This window comes from Amblyraja radiata, chromosome 10, assembly GCF_010909765.2.
Source record: "Amblyraja radiata isolate CabotCenter1 chromosome 10, sAmbRad1.1.pri, whole genome shotgun sequence".
Classification (NCBI taxonomy): domain Eukaryota; kingdom Metazoa; phylum Chordata; class Chondrichthyes; order Rajiformes; family Rajidae; genus Amblyraja; species Amblyraja radiata.
In genome coordinates this window covers 7,456,374-7,479,202 of record NC_045965.1, presented here as the reverse complement: position 1 = coordinate 7,479,202, position 22,829 = coordinate 7,456,374, and the positions used below count along the sequence as shown (strand labels likewise).

Here is a 22,829-nt window from a genome sequence, read left to right as displayed (position 1 = left end):
TTTTAAAGGCAGAGATAGACTCTTGATTAGTAGTGTCAGGGATTATGGGGAGAAGGCAGAAGAATGGGAGAGATAGATCAGCCACGATTGGATGGCGGAGTAGACTTGATGGGCTAATTCTGCTCCTATCATTTATGACCATATGATTGAACATCAGCGCCGGCTCCTCAAGATACATCATCACATCGTCTGCAGCCGGTTGCGTTCAAACTTGGCGCCTCCGCCTCGCGCAGACCCCGGCCGTTGATCCCCGGCGCAGGCGCACTGGCTCCGCAGCGCCATGGCGGACGAGTGAAGCCCCTTGGCCGTGAAGTGTGAAGCCCGGGGATCGTTGCCCGTTCTCCCGGCTTTCGTTGTTTTGACGGCGAAGAGCGGCCTATTTCTCGCCCACGCCCTCCGGAGAAAAGACGTGGCCCTGACCCGCGCCGGCATGGACGGCAAGGCGCCTGCAGACGGCATCGCGGCGCCTCTGCCAGGAAGATGCGGCTACTTCGTGGCGATGAAAAATAGATATTGCAAAATGACCGTCGCCGAGGGGAAGCTGTTCTGTGGGGAACATGCAAATGCAGCACCACATCGCGACGTATGCCGTCTCTTCATTAAATTATGGATTTGCCATTTGAAGTTGGAAAAGCTTTTCCGTTAGCATTTGTTGGTTCTGCTGTAGTGCGATTGTTGCTTTCCTCTCAAACGTCGCATTTGTCTCACGAGTTCCCTGTTTAGTTCATGAGTTGTCCTGTAGCTATCGGTTGGCGAGGTGGAAGATGTTTATGTTTGGAACAAGGACTGTTAGACATAACCAACAAAAAGCCACACAGAAATGGGCCCATGCGTGTGCCCACGGCCATACCTTTAACCTGAAAAGAGGAGTCAAAAAGATAAGTTGTTGAGGGTGAAGCCAAATTAAGTCGAGTGGAGAAGAATGTTAGTAGAGGGAAACATGATTGGGTCTCTGTTCAAAGAAGAAGGCCTTGAGACGGAGGCATAAAAGAACTAGGCGAAGATTTTGCAAATTGTTGAAGGGCATGTGAGGTGTCTCGGGTGTACCAAGATAAACTCATGTGCTTGCACATGATCAATATCCCTTTCCTGAATATCCATGTGCTTGACTAAAAGCCTCTCATACATCACTATCGTATCTGCCTCTATCACCCCCTGGAAGCGTGTTCCAGGTAACCACCCACTGTATGTAAAAATAAAACATGCTCTGCACATATTTAAACGCATCCCTCTCATCTTAAAGGCCTGTCTTCTAGTCTTTGATATTTCCATTCTGGGAACAAGGCTCTGACTGTCTGCCCTATTATTATCTCATAATTTCATATATTTATATCGGGTCTCCCCTCAACCTCCGGCATTATAGAGAAAACAATCCAATTCTGTCCAACCTCCTTGTAGCTGATACCCTCTAATCCAGGCATAATTCTGGTAAACCTGTTCCATACCCTCTCCAAAGGTTCCACATCCTCCATGTAATGGGGCGATCAGAACTGCTCACAATATGCCAAATATCAAAGCAAGGTCCTTTAAAAGTGCACCATGAGTTACTCTTTAACTCATACCCTGACCAATGAAGGCAATTGTGTAAAAACAGACTTAAGGGCTAGAGAGTTTCAGACACAATAACTACTATTTTTTTCTGCTGTATTTTCAGCTAAAAATACTGAAGACTGTATATTACAGAGAGGATCCTTGCACAAGCATCAATAGAAGTGTTTCTTGTCATTTCAGTGGGCGACCAGTGAAACTGAAGACAGGATATGACGTGTTTACTGCAAGGAGGTTACTGCAAGCAATTTTTACCTCCAACCTTTTTTTGCGAAACAGATGTTTTTTAGACTTTAGAGAAACGGTGTGGAAGCAGGCCCTTCGGCCTATTGAGCCTGTGCCGACCAGTGTTCCCCATACACCAGGACTATCCTATTCACCAGGGACAATTGACAATTTTACTGAAGCCAATCAACCTACAATCCTGCACCTCTTTGGAGAGTGGGAGGAAACCGGAAAAAAATCCACACAATTCATGGAGAACATATAAACTTCGTACAGACAGCACCTGTAGTCAGGATCGAACCCGGGCCTTTGGCGCTGTAAGGCAGCAACTAGAGTCATAGAGTGATACAGCGTGGAAACAGGCCCTTCGGGCCAACTTGCCCACACCGGCGAACATGTCCCAGCTACACTAGTCACACCTGCCCGTGTTTGGTCCATCTCCCTCAAAACCTGTCCTATCCATGTACATGTCTAACTGTTTCTTAACATTACCAGCCTCAACTGGATAGTCCCAGCCTCAACTACCTCTTCTGGCAGCTTGTTCCATACGCCCACCACCCTTTCTGTGATAAAGTTACCCCAGGTTCCTATTAAATCTTTTCCCCTTCACCTTAAAGCTATGTCCTCTGGTCCTCAATTCACCGACTCTGGGCAATAGACTGTGCATCTACCCGATCTATTCCTCTCATGATTTTATACACTACCACTTTTGTTGTTATTGACAGTTGTTTTTCTGCTTGTTAGCTTGTAAAGTAACTTTTAAGTGATTATCTCTTCCCATTCGTAATCGAATAATTACCTCTTTGGCCTTCATAATACAAATAATGTTCCTATTTCATCAATTACATTATATCCAAATTGTGGTATGGAAATGGAGTGTAGCAGAATCACCATAAGACATAAGTGTAGGCCACCAGACCATTAAGTTTACTCCGCCGTTCAATCATGCCTAATCTATTTTTCAGTCCCAATCTCCCCGTAACCTTTGACACTCTTACCAATGAAGAATCTAAGCATGTTGAAAAATTAGTGGTGACTAGAATGAAGCCGCCATGGAGAGTAGGGAGAATTCTTGTGCCGCAGGTGGGTCGCCAGGTCCTAGTGGGTTGCCAGGAGGTCGAAGGTTCTCGTAGATTGTAGCCGGTGCTGACCAGTGAATTTAATTGGCTCATTGGGGGGAAAAAAACGTAAGCAGTAGTTTTCAGAACCAAGGATAACCGACCGGTAATGTTAAATGTCCACCGAGCTTCACAGCCGTGTATCTCTGGCTTCTTAAAAGTTGTCTCCACTCCTTTTCCCCCGTCTCCCCCCTCTTTTAAAGGACTTACCGTACACTGTGCTTTACAGCGCCAACCTTCCTGTTCATCGCGGTGTGTGTCTGTATCACCATGGCTTTGCACCGTGTGAATTTAACTCAGACAGCGCTCCCCCGCCTGCATAACGGGCTGGTGAAGGAAGCGATGTGTGTGTGTTCCACTCTGACAGTCGTTGGCAGTCGCCTGAAAAATCGCCTGTGGGATAGGCCCATAAGTTACATCCTTTTATACTGTGGCTTCTGGGTCTAGATTCTTCCATTACTGGAATCCTTTATTCCACGTCCACTCTGTCTAGGCCTTTCATTATCTGGTAGCTTTCAATGAAATTCCTGCCTCAATTCTTCCAAACTCCAGCATGTACAGGCCCAGAGCCATTAAATGCTGTTCATATGTCAACCCAATCATCCCCAGGATCATTCATATAAACTTCCTTTGGAGTTTTTCCAAAGCCAGCACATCCTCAGATATGGGGCGCACAACTGCTCACAATATTTCAAATATGGCCTCACCAGCATCTGATAAAACCTCAGCATCCTTGTTTTTATATTCTATTCCCCTTGAAATGAATGCTAGCATTGCATTTGCCCTCCTTACCGCTGACTCTACCTGCAAATTAACCTTTTGGGAATTCTGCACCAGCACTTCCAAGTCCCATTACGTCTCTGATTTCCGAATCCTCTCTCCATTTAGAAAGTAGTCTACGCCTCTTTTTTTTCCTTTTACCGAAGTGCATTACCGTACACTTTGCTACTCTGTATTCTGTTTGCACTTCTTTGCCCATTCTCCCAACCTGTCCAAGTCCTTCTGCAGCCTCCCTGCTTCCTCAACACTACCTGCCCCATCCACCTACCTCCGTATCACCTGCAAACCTGGCCACAAAACCATCAATACCGACCCCTGCAGAACACCACCAGTCACCGGCAGTCAACCAAAAAAAGCCCCCTTTATTCTCACTCTGCCTTCTGACAGTCAGCTAACCTTCTGTGTGTAGTCCATGCAGTCCAGGTGACTCATCCACCTTCAGACCTTTCTGCTTCCCATGTACCACCTCAGTAATAGTGACTGCACTCACTTCTGTCACCTGACTCACTTACATTTCTGGCACTTGTGCTTGTGTCTTCCACTGTGAAGACTGATGCAAAAACTTGTTGAGTTCATCCGCCATGTCTTTGTTCCCCATAGCTACTTCTCCAGTGTAATTTTCCAGTGGTCCAATGTCCACTCTTGCCTCTCTTTTACTCTTTATATATCTGAAAAAAACATTTGGAATCATCTTCTATAATATTGGCTGGTTTACCCTCGAATTTTATCTTTTTCCAGGTCAGGTCGGGGAGAGATCCCCCCCACCACCATGTAATCCCGTGCTACCTGCTCCATGGTCAGATAGTCGGCAACTAAATCGTCTCCCCCACGTGGTTTGCCAGGTGAGGAGGGGGCTGTGGACCCCCAGCAGGGTCAAAAACAAGACCTGTCAAAGGGCGGATGAGCTTCCAGCGAGCCAACGGCCGTCCACACTTCAGTAGAAGTTGCGGTCACTGTCATACATAGCATTGTAAGGAATGATGATAAAGCACACACACCAAAATCCTATACTTCCAGCGGCGGAAGTCCGCAGGAACTGGAGGACAGAGATGTGTGGTGCGTCCGTCACCGTTCCCGTCGGAAACCAGCACCACTGTGTCGCTAATGTTTCCAACGATGATGAATGAATCATCTTGTTGCCTTCTGTTGGTTTTTAAAAGCTTCCCAATCCTCTAGCTTCCCACTAATCTTTGCCATGTAGATGCCACAATTAGAAACTTCAGAAAGATGAATATTAAAGAAGTTGTTTCATGAATAACATCCAGAACTGTGTTGATTGTTAATTTCCTTCCAGGGTGAAAGCCAACGGAAAAGAATACCATGCCCACTTGACCCAAAGCAGTGAGTAAAACTAGCAGAAATTGCCTTGTATGTTTTGTTTATTTTGAAGGTGTGTAACTGGATTGGACATTACTGGAGATGTGTAACAGCTGAGCTAGTGAGTTTCAAGCCAGGGAGCAGAGCAGCAGTGGGAAGATTAGAAAGAGCACCTTTTGATGGACCTATCGAGAGACGCAGCAAGTGAAGCAAAAGAAGTGAAGGTTAAGCCTGTGAGGACCCTCTTAAATTACTCGCCTCTCACCCTAAGCCTATGCGATGAAAGTGCTTCGCTGTGGGTAAATACTGAGGCTTTGGCTCGAGAGGCCCTAGTGAAGAGGCTGAGCATATGATGATGTTAAGGTAACTTGTTTATGTAACTTTCCTCTTTAGTTTAAGTGCAGTTGGGACGGGAGTATACTTCTGCAGGATGTGGAAAGTCAGGGAAACTTCCATTGCCACTGAATACTACACCCGTGCAAAGAACGTCCACTTGCAGCTCCTGACTGACTGAGTGAGGGAAGCGGTGCTGTGATAAGTTTGGTCTGGAGTTATAGGATAGGATAGGCTGGGATTTATTTTTAGAATTAAGTGTACAAGATCATGAGGGACATAGATAAAGTGAAAGCTCACAATCTTTTTCCCAGGGTAGAGGATTCACAAACTAGAGGGCATAGGCTTAATGTGAGAGGGGAGTCATTTAAGAAGGTCCTCACAGGCAACATTTTCACTCAGAAGCTAGCCTGTATCTGGAATAAGCTGCCACAAAAAGCTATAAAAAAGGATTCCATTATGACTTTGTAAAGACATTTCGACAGATATATATATGGGTAGGAAGGAGTTAGGAGTGCTATGGTGGGCTGAAGAGCCTATTTCCATGCTGGTTATTCATTAGGGTCCATCTGATGCTATGTATATCATGTCAAACTTGATCTTAAATTCACCTCTCGTATTTATTACAAGGACCAGTTGCTTTTGGTCCAAAACGTTGTTGTCCTCAATCTATTTCCATTACTGCTGAATGCCTATGTATACTGTTTTCACTTGTGTTCAGCTCACATTCTTTAAATATCATTTGGTTATGAATTAGATTCTTGAAATCTTGTCTACTTCTCTATACTTGTGCATGATTTAAAAATTATTATCCTCTTCTCTAAGACCTTGTATGGTCTTTTCCCCACTACTGCGATTACCTTCAGCATTTTGGAGTTGCCTGCACTATCTACTTGTGCAATGCAGTGGGGCACTCCTTTTTGTCCTTCTTGCCATTTCTTGCCAACAATCCTGTCTAACTGATCCACATTACTGGCACCACTCATATCTTTCTAACTTATGGACTATAGATTTTCTCCAAAAGGGAGAATGGAATGGAAATTTAAATATCGGCAAAATAAGAAAGATAACTATTGATCTGTTTGTGTTTGAAATTAAAGTCTTAATGATCCAGTGTCAAGCTACAACATATTTATTTTTTCTAGTACCGTTGATGAAGATAAATTAGAAAAGCATCTGAAAAAGTGTAATTCAAGGGAAAAACCAAAACCTGTAAGTTATGTAACGTTATTTTTTCTTTCCATTTACATAACGTACTATAACATTTGATTTTCAAATACTGCGACAATATTTGTAGTAAACAGTTGCAATGTAAAGAATTTACTTGTTGGTTAGTTTCATTGTGTTAAAAGTGCTTTTACACTGAAAGAATGCATTGACATCAAGGTCTATAAACTTTCAATTAGTAGATTGCAATCAGGGTATGTTGGATACATACCACATACATATTCTGCAAACAGGTCAATGGATTTTCATCAGGAAAAGTGTATCAAGGAATACTGGAGAGTCAAGAGCCTGTCTCACTTGGGCTGTCACTTACGCGACAGGCCGGTAGTAACGGTCGCACGACGGTCCCGCGAGTGTTGCGCGCGTCACCGTGCGTCCGCACAGACGTCATTTGAAGATGGACACAAAATGCAGGAGTAACTCAGCGGGACCGGCAGCATCTCTGGAGAGAAGCAGTGGATGATGTTTCGGGTCGAGACGCTTCTTCAGTCTGAAAGAAAGGTCTTGACCCGACCCGAAACGTCATCCATTCCTATCTATCTTCAATCTTCTTGGCCCCGCTCTGGGAGTAGGAGTGGGGGCGGATCCGGATCCGGATCCGCAACGGCCGTGAGCCCCAGGCTGAGTTCGACGATCGTTTACCTGTTTCTGCTGTTGTTGGAGGTGTGACGTTGCGTCGCACCAGGGTGTTGGGCCTGTCCCATTGTGGCCGTCTGTTACGCGACAGGCGCGCAAAGATTTCGTTCAGGACAAAGTCCACACTCCTCCAAGCCACTCCACACCACTCCATGTGCCCGTCACCGCGCTACCCACAAGCTAGCAGGTCGCGTAAATGGCGCGCGAAAGACAGCCAAGTGGGACAGGCCCTTCATGGTCTTTTTATTTTCTAACCAAAACAGAACTTGATGTTTCTAATTATGTAAATGGTCAATAAGTTTGAAAGAAACAAAGTTAAATATATATAATTTAATTTATTTTTATCCTTGTCTCATTTCAGATCTATTATAGTAAAAGTATCAATGGAGGCTATGCAGATGGATTGGACATGGCCAAACAACAGGTATAGCTTTTTGTTTTGTGAAAATCAACAAAATGTTATCCATTGGGTGACCTTTAGCTTATATTATTTCTTAATACATTCAAGGTTTCTATTTGTGCTTTGTCCAAAGAAGAATTGGAGAATATGATAAGCAAGCTGCTAAAAGCAACCAACAGTGAGTATTAAAATATGTAGTGAAAAAGTAATAAATTATCCACAGCATGTAAACTCCGAGTGGTAGCGCCATCGATTGTGGCAGCCTCGCCAGCAGCTGAGTCTGTCTAAAAGTTTGTTTTTGGAGTTATTTTAGTCTTTTCTATGTGGGGGGGAAGGGGGAAATCGTTTTTGTCAGTCATTACCTTGTCGAGGATGCGTCTTTCCTCCGAGCCGCATCTTCGCCCCCTCCTAACGGCCTACCATCTGGATTGGCGCGGCCTTTCCTGCCGGAGACCAGAGCTTCAGCAGTGGCGCAGCACTGAATTCCATCACAGAGTGGGCGATTCCTTACCGGGATCGCCGTGTTGGAGCTCCGGAGTGTTGGGACTGCCATTTAACACCGTGGAGCTGTGGTCTGCGGAGCTTCCAGCCGCGGGTGGCGCTGACTTTAACATCGCGGAGCCGGGATACTTGCGAGCGGGCCTGAAACCCGGCGAGCGGGCCTGAAACATCGGGCCACCGTTGCCGGGACTGCGGAGGCCTCAATAGGCCCTGACCACGGGTGAACAAAGAGGAAGATGACTGAACTCTGTTGCCTTCCCTCACAGTGGGAAATGTTGATTCCGCTGTTGGAGGATGTTTTTACGGTTTTATGTTAAATTCTAAAGTGTTATGGTTATCTTATTTGTGTGCTGCATGGTAACTCAAATTTCACTGCACCAATTGGTGTATGTGACAATGAATGTCCTTTGTTTTAGGAAAAAAATGCATCAGGAATATATTGCTTGAGTAGGTGTTTCAAATGTAGGAAATAGTACTAGTTCTAGCTATGGGGATAGAAACGACACAAACTAAAGGTATTTTGCCACCCATTCAGTTGGATGAACTTACCGGGGTTTCAGCCAAGTTGCAAGAGGACGAGAAATATGTCAACCTGGAGGTGGGGTGGAATGGGTGTGATGTTAAAAATAGATTAACCGAATTTTCACAAAATTTATCTTTTAATATAAGTACCATTTGAAGAATCTTATCCTTTCACATAATGAGATACAATAATGGAGTGTTTTTGGAATTGTCGGGGTTATTAGTTTGAATCTCAGCATCACTTGGTTAGGCCACATTTGTTCAAATTTGATTATCCTGTCATAGGAAAGATGTTAAACTGGAAAGGTTGCAGAGAAGATTTACGAGAATGTTGCCAGGATTCGAAGGGCTGCGCTATAGAGCGAGATTGAGCCAGCTAGGACTTGATTCCTTGACGTGCAGGAGGATGCGGGGTAATCTTATAGAGGTGTATAATATAATGAGAGAAAGAGATAGGCTTCCCTGCATATTGTGACAATACCATAGTAAATACAATAATTGAAATGTTATCGGTACAATTGAATTGAATCGGTGACATTTCTGGTAAAACTGATACAATTGGGAAAAAATCCAAAGATTAGAGTTGTACCTCATACAAAGTCACAGATTTTTTGTTTTTGGTGCCTACATAAAGCAGCTTAATTTAATTTCTATTGCGATTGAACTCTACTTTTTCTCAACCCGTATTTGAGCAAGAGCTGTCTACTTATCGTTTCCATCACAAAGAGAAATCTAAACCAACACACATTACCATGCATGAAGAAAATAATTGGGACTTTAATGAGGGATATTTCTCTGCAGTGAAAAGTTGCCAAAAAGATGCGCACAATATTGGGTCTTTTTTTAATGAATTTGTAATTCAGATTTTTTCAGAATTTATGCTAATTATCTTCAGGTTTGGATTCGCAGCTAACTGACCAAACATCGACCCACAGAATATTGGAGGAAGCTCTGAATGATCCGAGAAATGGAGAATGTGCCTTTAAACATTTGAAGCAGAAGGTAGGATTGGAGATGCACGATTTGAATGAAAAACTGGGGTACAAAAGTGTGTTTAGCTGGTGTGCAATTTGTAAGTCCAACCATAAGAAATTGCGAACTGTATTCCAACAGTTGCTGCAATAAAAAAAAACAGCAAGAGTTAGAGGCAAGGGAGATTTTTCTGCTCCATTTTCTTGCATGGTAGACGGGTCTGGAAGGTTCGATCACATGGGATTTAGGGTGAGTGAGCCATTTGGATACAAAATTGGCTTGGTAAAAGGAATCGGAGGGTGGTAGTGGAGGGTTGTTATTCAGATCTGAGCCATGTGACCAGTGATATACCGCAGGGATCGGTGCAGGGTCCACTGTTTGTCATCTGTATTAGAGTTCTAGAGCTGTACAGCAAGGGAACATGCCCTTCTGCCCACCTTTTAACTCTCCTGCCAGACCATCCTCCTTTAGCCCTCCTGATTGCCTCCTTAAGTGCATTCAAAAGCTGCTTTTACTTGTGGAGGAATTTGCTTGATGTTGACTCCTTAAATCTGGTATATCCCTCTTTTTTTTTTTTACTAGAGCCTCCACATCTCTCACAAGCACTGTTCCCTAAACTTGCACCCTTGGTCTTTACCCTAACAGGAACATGTGGCCCTTGTACTTTTGCAAGTCTCCCACCTGCCAGTCATACCCTTACCTTAAAACATACTCAACCAATTGATCTCTGCCTAATTCCTCACCAATCATCTTTGCTCCAACTTGTGGGTCAGTCCTTTCGTTCTCCATAACTAACTTTAACACTGATGTAATATGCTCACTGTTCCCGAAATGCTGGAGTAACTCAACGGGTCAGGTAGCATCTCTGAAGAACATGGTTTGGTGATGTTTTAGGTCGGGACCCTTCAGACTAAAGAGTCTGTAATTAATTAGTAAATCTGTACTAATCTGTATTTACTAATTAGTTAAGATTTGGCATATGTTGTTAACCTATACAGTGATCATAATGATTGATCGTCATGTTCTAGGCTTCACTTGCTGGTAATTTGGAAAGATTGGGATTGCTGGGCTCAAACAGATGTTTTGTCGAGTTTGGTGCTGGTCGAGGAAAATTGTCTCATTGGATAGATCTTGCTTTGCAAGACGCCAAGAATGCTCATTTTCTCCTTGTGGAAAGAGCCGCCACTCGTTTCAAGGTAATAGTTTGCGGGCATTGGGTAACAAATGTTGATATTCTTCTACAAATATTCCAAAATGTTCTGTAAATAACCGAGTAAAGATAACATTTTTCTTTTAAAGGTTGATGGTAAACACAAACGCCAGGGCTCAACATTTGAGCGGCTTCAAATTGACATAGAAGATCTCAACCTAAGCAAGTGCTGTTTACATTTTGCAAACCAGCATTAAAATGCATGTTTCTTCTTCTGTAGAAGTTAATAATCAGCAACATATTTCTGCAGGTAATGTGCCTCTTCTTGCACGAGAAAAACTGCCAGTGGTTGGAATTGGCAAGCATTTGTGTGGAGCTGCAACAGGTATGATTGACTTTTAAATAAATCCAAGTGAGGAAAATTAATGAATCTTTATTGTTCAGCAATATCAGACACCCCTGTTTCTTTCCCCAAGGTGATAGATATTGGGATGCTGTTTACTGATGATGTCCCCAGGTATTTGTGTTGGTTAAATGTTAATCCTAAATTAAAATTTAACAAAATAAGTCTGGATAAACTTGTCTGACATGGTCCTTATGATTCCATACAAATATACAAGGATCAATTTAATATTAAAATTTGTATCACAATGCCAAAACATTACTTCCAAATTAAGGAATTATAGAGCCCCTTCGGCCCACCACATCCAGACTAAACTGTTGCCCATGTACAATAGTCCTATTTACCTGCATTAGATACATATCCTTCTACATTTTACTTATTTAAGTACTTGTCGGAATGTTTCGCAAACATAGTGATTGCCTCTGACTTCACCACCTCTTCTGGCAGAGTGTTCGAGGTATCATAGCAAAAGGATTTGAGTATAGGATAAGGGAGGTTCTACTGCAGTTGTACAGGGGGGTGAGACTACAGTTTTGGTCTCCAAATCTGAGGAAGGACATTATTGCCATAGAGGGAGTGCAGAGAAGTTTCACCAGACTGATTCCTGGGATGTCAGGACTTTCATATGAGGAAAGACTGGATAGACTCGGCTTGTACTCGCTAGAATTTAGGAGATTGAGGGGGGATCTTATAGAAACTTTCAAAATTCTTAAGGGGTTGGACAGGCTAGATGCAGGAAGATTGTTCCCGATGTTGGGGAAGTCCATGACAAGGGGTCACAGCTTAAGGATAGAGGGGAAATCCTTTTGGACCGAGATGAGAAAAACATTTTTCACACAGAGAGTGGTGAATCTCTGGAACTCTCTGCCACAGAAGGTAGTTGAGGCCAGTTCATTGGCTATATTTAGGAGGGAGTTAGATGTGGCCCTTGTGGCTAAAGGGATCAGGGGGTATGGAGAGAAGGCAGGTACGGGATACTGAGTTGGATGATCAGCCATGATCATATTGAATGGCGTTGAATCTCGAAGGGCCAAATGGCCTACTCCTGCACCTATTTTTTTATGTTTCTGTGTATCACTCACTCTGTAAAAAAAAATAAAAACAATTCCTCCTCAAATTTTCCTTAAAACTCTGGTCTCACTTTAAACCTTGTCTCTCCTGCTTTTGATAACCCTTTCATGGGATAAAGATTTCAACTATCTACCCTTTTTATAAACCTCTATCAGGCCAACCCTCAGCCTCCTTGGCTCCTGGGAAAACAAATCCAGCCTAAGGTTTAGGACGATGAAATCAGATAGGGGCTTTGAGGAATATGAAGTAAGCAGTAGACAGTTAGAAGGGCCATGAAATGCTATTGGCAAGTTGGATTAACGAAAAGCCCAAGGCTTTTTTTTTTATACATAAATAAAAAAACAAGCGGGAAGAAAGTATTCAAGGATAAAGGAGGGAATTTATGCTTAGAGTCAGAGTGTCAGCAAGGGTCAGCAAAGAGTACTTTGCATCTGTATTCACCAAGGAGAAGGACAGGTAAGATGTGTAGGATGTACTAATATGGGCAGTTTGAGATCAAGAATGAGGTGGTGTTGGGACACTTGAAGAGCATCAAGGTGGATAAATACCTAGAGCCTGATTAAATCTATCCCAGGTTAATGAGGGAAGCAAGAGAGAACAACGGGCAGAGGCTGCGGGGACACCTAATAGAAGTATGTAAAATAATGAGAGGCATAGTCAGTCAGAATCTTTTTCCTAGCAAGGAAATATAAAATATTAGTTTTTTTTACACAACGGGTGGTGAGTGAAACGCGCTACCAGGGGTGGTGGTTGAAGCAGATATTGTTAGTGGCATTTAAAAGGCATATGGATAGACAGGGAATGGAGGGATGTGGGTCATATGCAGGTAGATATGAGGATAAGTAGATATCTTGACATCATGTTCGGCACAGACTTTATCGGCCTGCTTTTATACTGTACAATTCTATGTTCTATATGCTGGGAAAATCAAATCTAAGTAGTTTTTTCTTTTCTTTAAATTGGACAGATCTTGCTCTGAGATGTATACTAAGTTGTTATAAAACAGAACAGGAAGATTCTGACAAGGAACCACTGAACAAAAGGTTGAAGAGTGAAATGGGAACCACAAAGGATTACTCAATGAACCTTTCTAACGATACTGTATTAATGACTCCAAATGAACCATCAGTCCTTGGTATTGCTATTGCACTGTGTTGTCATCACCGGTGTGAGTGGAAGCATTATGTGGGCAAAGAATTCTTCTCCTCACAAGGTCTTACGGCGGAGGATTTTGAGATCTTTCAACGTTTATCAAGCTGGGCCACCTGTGGCATGAAAAGGCAGCCTATTGACAACGAACATTGGAAAGGGAATCTGGAAGAGCACAACTTTGAGAAAAACTCTACTTATGAAGGGCATGTATCAAATTCTCATATATTTGCTATATACTGGTTTTGTTTGAGTTTTAAAGTAATTGTATATTTGAGGAATCTGTTGCATGTTAGAATCGCAGGTGCACATTCTGGAATAATCTGAACATGCACCTTTAATTTATAAAATTTAATTTACTGTTGCCTGGGTAACCAAAATACATAGATACGAAAATATTTTGAGTAATAATATTTGCATGCAGATGAGCATATCTAGTGTTTTGTTGAATGAGAGGATTGTGGTGTTGGAGTGGGTGCCGCTCAGATTCACCAGAACAGTGCTCAGGGCTATAACAGTGTGTTCTGAGAAGTTGCGCAGGTTAGTTTTATTTTCCGAAATAAAGATAAATGGGCAAATTGAGACTGAAGATAATTTCATTGGATTTAAAAAAACTATTTGAGAGTCTGAGACAAGGGGACATCATCTTAAACTAGAATTTGAACAGTCACGCACACTGTATATGGACAGTGTAGACTGTGAAAACAAAATCAAGATCAGTTGGGAAGGTGGGCCAAGGAATGGCAAATTCAATTTAATTTTGAAACGTGGGAGGTGTTGCACTTTAGTATGTCAAACCAGTGGAGGAATTACACTGTAAATGGTAGAGTTCAGGGACTATTGCATGACATAAATCAAGGTTTACAGGTTATCAAAGTGGCAAGTCAGGTGCACAGTGTGGTGAAGATGGCCTTTGGTATCCTTGCCTTCATCAGAATGGGTATTTACAACAAAAGTTGAGACATCATCAGAGTACAACTGTGCAAGGTGTTGGTGAAATTTTATTTTTTTTACAAAATCATGTTTATTACAAGTTCAAGGGACAACCAATACACCATTCTAAGGAAACGTCAATCAAAAAATATATATACATACAATTTAGTATCATAGCAAAATGTTATAATTCTTATTAAAGATGTACTCAAGCCCATGTGACAGAGGTCCAAGAAAACTGCTAACTTGCCCGTGGACACCGCGTGCTCCATCTCCCAAAACGGAAAGAAAGGTAGGCAGTTGGCCCGGGCAGAGCCTTGGAATACTTACCACTATGACCCATAAATGACCATGTTGGCCACACTGTCACAAAAGCAGTGCAGGCAGTACCAAGACCTTTGCTGTAGAACAGAGCCCAAGAGGTGGAACAAAAAGCAATGGAAGTGTAATCCAAGAATGCAAGGAATGCACCATGTCAATAGTGTGTCGACAATGATCCTGCAGCAGTTTTGGTCCCCATAATCTGAGGAAGGATATGTTGACACTGGATGGGATGACGTTGGGGACGTGCAGAGGAGGTTTACCAGAATGATCTTGGGGATGTTTGGGTTAACGTGTGAAGCGTGTTTTTGCTGACTCTGGGCCTGTACTAGCTGGAGTTGAAATGGATGAGGGGGATCTCAATGAAACCTATCGAATAATGAACCACCTAGGCAGAGTGGACTTGGAAAGGATGTTTACAGTAATGGGAGAGTAGAATCAGAAGGCAAAGCCTCAGGGGAAAAATGGATGTACCTTTCAAATGAAGATGGGGAGGGGAGGCCAGAGGGTGGTGAATCTATGGAATTCATTGCAATAGACGGCTGTGGAGGCCAAGACATGGGGTATTTTTAAAATGGAGATTGATTCGTAGCGGTGTCAAAGATTATGGGGAAAGGCAGAAGAATGGAGTTAATTGGGAAAAATAGATCAGCCATGATTGAATGGTAGAGTAGACTTGATGGGCCGAATGGCCTAATTCTGCTCCTATGTCTTATGATCTATGGTGTTATGATAATGTAGCATCTCTCAATCTGCTTCAATAACATTGTCTAAACCCACATTCTCTACAAACTCGAAAGATGGGCAACTAGTTCATGGGAATATCATTACCTCAAAGACACTTAAGCTCTCGATTAGGAACGAAATTCCTACCCCAAGGTATTGTGTTAGCGTGTTTGCCACATCAGTTACAACAATTCAAAAATACTGCCCTTCACAATAGTATCCATAACCCTTAAAGAATATTTTAACTAAAAAAGAAACAGTTACCTGAACAGATCCACTCCAGAATTTCAGTTCCTCGCGATGAGCAAATGGAAAGCTCAGATATTTAAACTAAATTGTTTTGAAGCAACATCACACAATGCAAGACGAGCTACTAGAGACAGGAACTGTCATTGCATTTTAAATGTAAATCACTATTTAACTTTTCAACTGATCACTTTTTAAACAAAATGTAAATCCTTTGCAGAACGCTGACCACGGGGGAACGAGAACACGTGGGACACCTGTGCAAGCGGTTGATAGACCAAGGTCGCATTTGGTATTTGCAGCAGCAAGGATTTGATTCTGCTGTGCAGTATTACACTAGTCCCAGCGTCTCACTGGAAAATGTCCTGCTTACAGCTATTCCCTCTCCAACAATTCAACAAACTGAGGACTGTTAAGTAAGATTCATTGGTCATCGAAGAGTTGTGAACTATCAGCAACAGTGTGTTTTATTTGTTATCTAGGCAGTATTCCTTGTTTCTGCCGCTTATAGTGACAAGAATAAAATGCAGGTGTGGAGTGTTCCTTTGTTGTGTTTTATTGATGGTTCACACCAGCAAAGTTCCAGCAGGTCATAATTTCACAATTTCAAAGAATCCAGCCAATTTTACATAAATAAACTTAGCTTTGCATTTTATTTTAATCCAGCATTTGTTTCATGACTGTGATATCTAGATTTGATTGGAGATTTCACCTTCAATTGGAACTGACAGTACTGAGGTACAAGTTTGAGTATTGCCTGAAAGACAAGGAAACCTTGATAGTAATGTGTATTTTATGTATACAATAGATAATTCCTGTTTTGGTTATGCAAAGTAGGCACCAACTTGTGTTTTCCAAACAGTTATAGTTTTGCTACAATTTTCTATAAATTGTGGTGACGATATTTTCCACAGTGAAGTTTTTACAGGCTGTAAGTTGACATAAAATTTGTGATTTTTCACAAATCAAACTATTTATCAATGTCAAGAATAATTGCAAGTTGCAGCAACCAGTAGTTCTACACCAATATTGTTTAGAGAGAATGATTGTTATTATCCCAATAGACCATATGGCATTGTATCTATTAATATAAATCTATTTTATTGACAAAATGCTTAAATGTGTTGTATTTCCACATGTCCTTCTTTTACTTTTGGAGAGTTACTGTGCATATCTAACTTTCATTCGTATGCCACAATTGCCCAAAGAATATTGAACTGTACATAAGTGACACTCGGTCGAGTGTTTGGATGTATTGCCTGGACAGTCTGTGTAAGTGTGGTTCCTAAATGGCACATTGCCTACTTCCCCACAAAGCCTGCAGCTTGGAAGTAGCTACAGGTAGTCTGAGACAGTATCCTAAAACTCTTCCTTAGGCCCTCAGACATCATAACCATGACCTCCATATCCTACAACTCCAACCACCCACAACTTGACCTCAATCAACCTTTGCCAGAGGCATCCAAACTTCCACACGTTACACTTGTGCCCACTATGACCTGCATTACATCCCCTGTTCACTCTGGGGTAAGTGACAATGCTGTAATTTTGCCACATTGGGCCATCACATGAAACTTCACTTACCAAGCTTTACTCATCTAACACACTTTTCTTGACACTCAAGAACCTCTGGTACAACAACTTTATATCTTCTCAATACAAACAAACTTGGATGATATATAGAAAATCTTCCATTCTTCAGTAGAGCATGCAAATTTATCCAGTGCCTGTTACCACTGATCAAGTCGTATTCAATTATATATACCCTTCATATTAAACATACAGAACGTGAAGGACCAAGTCAATATGCTGAAATATCACTGAACCAATGTCCTTCAGATAATTGTGGCATACGAATGAAGGAAAGAGATGAATAATAACTAGCCGACTGAAAGGAGGACACGTTGGAATACTACGTATTTAAGAATCCCACAAAATAAATGTATATTGATCAATGTAATGCCATATAGTTACAATAATAATAATAACAATATCGCTAAATAGGATTCTAAGATTAGCAGTAATTTACATATTAGGTCATTTCATGCACCCTCCTAATATGGATGAGGTACCCAGATAAAGTGTACAGATTATGTTAATAATGAAGTATTTGCCATTTCAAAGACAAACACACTCCATTTCTGGTCAGTCTCCCGAGTTCCCTCTGATTCATTAAGCTCCATATTCCTGCCTTTTGCCGTTTTATTCATTTAGAGTTTAATAGAATTTTAGCACGTGCAGAGTAACTTTCTATATAATACATGCAGTAATGTCTATTAACATTTGATGTCTAATTTACATTAAATTTTCAAATGTTTTGCTCAAGCAGACTGAAATTTTTAATGAAATCACATTTTAAATTGTGCAAAACAAATCTAAATTGAAAAGAAGATCTTTCACTCACTGTTTTTTAATTCCTGTATGTAGGCTTGCATAAATTCTATCCCAAATAATTCACGGTCTTCCTCTTCCTCTGGGCTTGCACACTCGGATAGTGTAACTTTTAGCTGAAGTGGATTGTCTCTCAGATTCACAAACCTTTCAAATACATTGATATCAGTGCAGTGATAAAGACATTTTTATTTTGCTCAGCATGATCTTTTAAATATGAATGAGATTAATACTCCAAAAGAGGCACATCTAAGATTTGAGAACATGAACATCTACTTCAAATGGCATTCCAGTTTTCTTAGATGACTCCTAATTTTCCCTTATCAAGGATGATGGGAGTTTGTCAAAACTGAAACCTCCTTACTCGTAGGTGGGAATACTGCAACTAAAATGATTACTTGGGGTCAAGTATTCTTGAAAGCATTATTTGGAGATCATCTTTCAGCTGAGCCATTCGAAGTGGGTAACCAATACCTTAGTTTCCAAAGGAAATGGGACTGCCAGCACTAGTGTATGGAATAAAACTACAAAATCTATATCTCCAAATGGAAAAGCCTCCACTTGTTGAACAATCCATGATATTAAACTCAAAAGGAAAGAGTGTACAAGTGCAAGAAAATGGTCATGCTGCTAAGAAGAGTGGTGCAAAAAAGTTAAAATGCGAAAGGGAATTGGGATAGTTTGCAAGGGACATTTTAACTCAATAATATTTAACAATGCAGCTTAATAATAACAAATAAATAGCCCATTAATGGCACTTGCAGGTGAGACTTGGATAATAAAGAAAACCCCAATATCATAATGCACAGAGTCTTTTACCCAGACTAGGAATCAAGAACATGAGGGCATAGATTTAAAGGTGAGGGGGAAATTTAGTAGGAACCTGAAGGGCAACCTTTTCCCACACAGAGGGAGGTGAGTATATGGAACGAACTGCCCAAGGAGAGAGTTGAGGCAGGTACTATAGCAACATTTAAAAAACATTTGGACAGGTACTTAGATAGGAGAGGTTTAGAAGGATGTGGGCCAAACGCAGGCAGGTGGGACTAGTATAGATGTGGCATCTTGGTTGGCATAGGCAAGTTGAGCCAAAGGACCTGTCTCTGCTGTATGACTATGATTACTGTTTTCAACAATGCAGGAAAAGGAAAAATGCTATTCATACAAGGTAATGTAAGAAGAGGAAATCACCAGCTTGAATCTTTTGAAATTTGTTAGGAAAAAATAAATTTTACAAATATGCGTGATCATTTGAAGTTCCCTTAATTCAAATATTATTAATGTACGTGTGATGAACCTACTGGTTTGATCTCCTGCTTCTGTTCTCAGTCAGTCAGTATCCCCCCCCCCCCCCCCCTGTTAAACTGAATATGCAAACAGTCAGGAGTCACTGAAAGCATATGGGGCAAATAGTTTCCAGTATTTTACCTCAAATTGATCATTTCTTCCATACAAACTGGGATTTTCTGCAGCTTGTTGCTTGTTAGAACCAGAGTGCTGAGATTTTTCAATTTACTGATGGTCTCTGGCAAGTGGGTGATTCCATTCCTCTGTAGCCAAATAGTGTGCAGTTTCTCCATTCTTTCAGTGGAGAAATATGACAGCTTTTTAGTAAATACATAACGTAGATTTCAACCTGTAGAAATTTTGTCCACACAGCTTTGTATGTAGATTATTTGTAAATGTTTACCTGGCACTCACTCACATACTGTAATTTATTCATGTAATTATTATACAGTGTATTTAGGCTCTGCTGTTGATTTGTCCAGTTAGTACAAATGTCAGAGGTTTTGATACATCAACTTAAAACATCAAACCAGTTTCACTTGCTAGCGATATTGCTTGACCTGCTGAGTATTTCCAGCATTTTTAGGTTTCTTTTTCAGATATTCAACCTTTGCAGCTTTTTTTTTGCCTATATTACTGTTTAATTTGCTATTCTATATTGAATTCAGCTCTACAGCTTATTATGTCCTTAGTATTCACAAAAAAAACAAAACTGTAAAATTGCTAACAGTGAAAATTCTGGTAAGTTACCAAAAAAAAGAAATTGGAATTGTTTTTTTCAGATTCCTGTGCCTTATTTGTAAATCTTATGGCTCCGTTAAGATATTTCAACTGGAGACAAGTGAAGTGGCACCGTGGATCTCCCAGTCCCCTGTTTTACTAAGGTTGTTTAACAACCACAAAGCTGGATAGAAGAAGAAAGATAAAACATAAGTTTGGTTCTGCTTTGGTTCTTTGGTTAATCATATCCAGAGGAGGAAATTAGTTTTAGGAGGAGGTCCACAATAGTGTATGTACTGAGCATGTAGAAACATAGAAAATAGGTGCAGGAGTAGGCTATTCGGCCCTTCGAGCCTGCACCGCCATTCAATATGATCATGGCTGATCATTCAACTACCTTCTCTCCATACCCCCTGATCCCTTTTGCCACAAGGGCCACATCTAACTCCCTCTTAAATATAGCCAATGAACTGGCCTCAACTACCTTCTGTGGCAGAGAATTCTACCATGTAAATGATAAAGTAAAAAAAATAGAAAAGATTTGTTCAACACATTAGTAGAAATAACGGAATGACCTGCAATATAAACGGCAATAATTGTTATTGAATGTGATTGTGAAATCAGAATTCTAGGTCATTTAAATATTAAATCTTTGTAAGAGCACAAATTGAGAAACTTTGGCATTCAAGATTCTGCTGGTTACCTAGCCATGTCATCCGGAAGCTCTTGAAGTTTGTTGCTGCCCATATCTAGCCATTCCAGGGCAGGCATGTTCGTAACTGCCAGAGGGATGCAAGTGAACCGGTTCATGGACAAGTCGAGGTGGTAAAGCCTTTGCAATTGGGACAGCTAAGCAAGTGAAAGACATTCACACAAAAAAGAAAAAAATCAATCTCACACATTCTTACTCAATAATTGCTGAAAATATTTCTTACCTAACATTAACAAAACAGTTATTATTACCTGTGTCTAAGTTTCCAAGTGAGCCATTGCTGATGGAACTAAAAGAAAATGGAGGCTGGAATGGGTGCCAATGGCCAGACCCAACCTCTTATTCACATTAAAGGACAATGTGGATTGGATCATGACCAAACAGTTGTTGGGCTCATTCCTCGCACTACATTTAACACTACTTCCATAATGTGAATTGAGCCCACGGTCCAATCAATAATGTGACCACATCATACTATGGTGTGCATATTTGCAAAGTTTGTGCACAAATTTTATCTTTTTAAACCAATTTCTTAAGCTGTCAAATAGTTTATATAGAACTTCTCAAACTAAAACAAGAGTGTTCAATGAGCTGAAGTGGAAAAAGGTCACATCTGAAGGGGTCTTGACCCGAAACGTCACCCATTCCTTCTCTCCACAGATGCTGCCTGTCCCACTGAGTTACTCTCGCATTTTGTGCCTACCTTCGTGGAAAAAATCATTCCGCAGACTACATTTACAAAATGTGTAGACAAATATACAAAAGAGTGCAGAGGAAACAGATGCGTGTTCATTACATACTGTAAAATGTAACACTTTGAACAAAAATGATATTGAAATGCATTCAATCTCTGTGAAAGTCTACTCATCCCCAAATTCACTCCAATCATGTCATAATAACCATATAACAATTACAGCACGGAAACAGGCCATCTCGGCCCTACAAGTCCGTGCCGAACAACTTTTTTCCCTTAGTCCCACCTGCCTGCACTCATACCATAACCCTCCATTCCCTTCTCATCCATATGCCTATCCAATTTATTTTTAAATGATACCAACGAACCTGCCTCCACCACTTCCACTGGAAGCTCATTCCACACCGCTACCACTCTCTGAGTAAAGAAGTTCCCCCTCATGTTACCCCTAAACTTCTGTCCCTTAATTCTGAAGTCATGTCCTCTTGTTTGAATCTTCCCTATTCTCAAAGGGAAAAGCTTGTCCACATCAACTCTGTCTATCCCTCTCATCATTTTAAATACCTCTATCAAGTCCCCCCTTAACCTTCTGCGCTCCAGAGAATAAAGACCTAACTTATTCAACCTATCTCTGTAACTTAGTTGTTGAAACCCAGGCAACATTCTAGTAAATCTCCTCTGTACTCTCTCTATTTTGTTGACATCCTTCCTATAATTGGGTGACCAAAATTGTACACCATACTCCAGATTTGGTCTCACCAATGCCTTGTACAATTTTAACATTACATCCCTGCTTCTATACTCAATGCTCTGATTTATAAAGGCTAGCATACCAAAAGCTTTCTTTACCACCCTATCTATATGAGATTCCACCTTCAAGGAACTATGCACGGTTATTCCCAGATCCCTCTGTTCAACTGTATTCTTCAATTCCCTACCATTTACCATGTATGTCCTATTTTGATTTGTTCTGCCAAGGTGTAGCACCTCACATTTATCAGCATTAAACTCCATCTGCCATCTTTCAGCCCATTTTTCCAAATGGCCTAAATCACTCTGTAGACTTTGGAAATCCTCTTCATTATCCACAACACCCCCTATCTTGGTATCATCTGCATACTTACTAATCCAATTTACCACCCCTTCATCCAGATCATTGATGTACATGACAAACAACAAAGGACCCAACACAGATCCCTGAGGCACCCCACTAGTCACCTGCCTCCAACCCGACAAACAGCCATCCACCATTACCCTCTGGCTTCTCCCATTCAGCCACTGTTGAATCCATCTTGCTATTCCTGCATTTATACCCAACAGTTGAACCTTCTTAACCAACCTTCCATGAGGAACCTTGTCAAAGGCCTTACTAAAGTCCATATAGACAACATCCACTGCTTTACCCTCGTCAATTTCCCTAGTAACCTCTTCAAAAAATTCAAGAAGA

At 41.2% G+C, this 22,829-nt stretch overlaps 2 protein-coding genes across 3 annotated transcripts in view; one reads left to right on the top strand and one right to left on the bottom strand.

The window, feature by feature from the left end:
* Positions 1–183: 183 nt before the first annotated feature.
* Positions 184–16,120, top strand: trmt13 (tRNA methyltransferase 13 homolog). The gene is made up of 11 exons (XM_033027940.1): positions 184–583; positions 4,966–5,012; positions 6,467–6,533; positions 7,546–7,608; positions 7,693–7,762; positions 9,503–9,609; positions 10,608–10,775; positions 10,879–10,951; positions 11,040–11,114; positions 13,171–13,558; positions 15,799–16,120. The coding sequence occupies exons 1-11, from the start codon at positions 431–433 to the stop codon at positions 15,992–15,994; spliced, it is 1,407 nt and encodes a 468-aa protein (XP_032883831.1). The 5' UTR covers positions 184–430; the 3' UTR covers positions 15,995–16,120.
* The window catches only part of lrrc39 (leucine rich repeat containing 39), a 20,366-nt gene continuing 13,316 nt past the window's right edge, over positions 15,780–22,829 (bottom strand). For both annotated transcript variants that reach the window (XM_033027942.1, XM_033027941.1), the window contains 4 exons: positions 20,680–20,825; positions 19,398–19,550; positions 17,983–18,116; positions 15,780–16,335 (listed from right to left, as the gene is read on the bottom strand). In XM_033027942.1, coding sequence (XP_032883833.1) covers positions 16,268–16,335; positions 17,983–18,116; positions 19,398–19,550; positions 20,680–20,825 — 501 coding nt within the window. In that variant the 3' untranslated portion in view covers positions 15,780–16,267. The remainder of the gene's footprint in view (positions 16,336–17,982; positions 18,117–19,397; positions 19,551–20,679; positions 20,826–22,829) is intronic.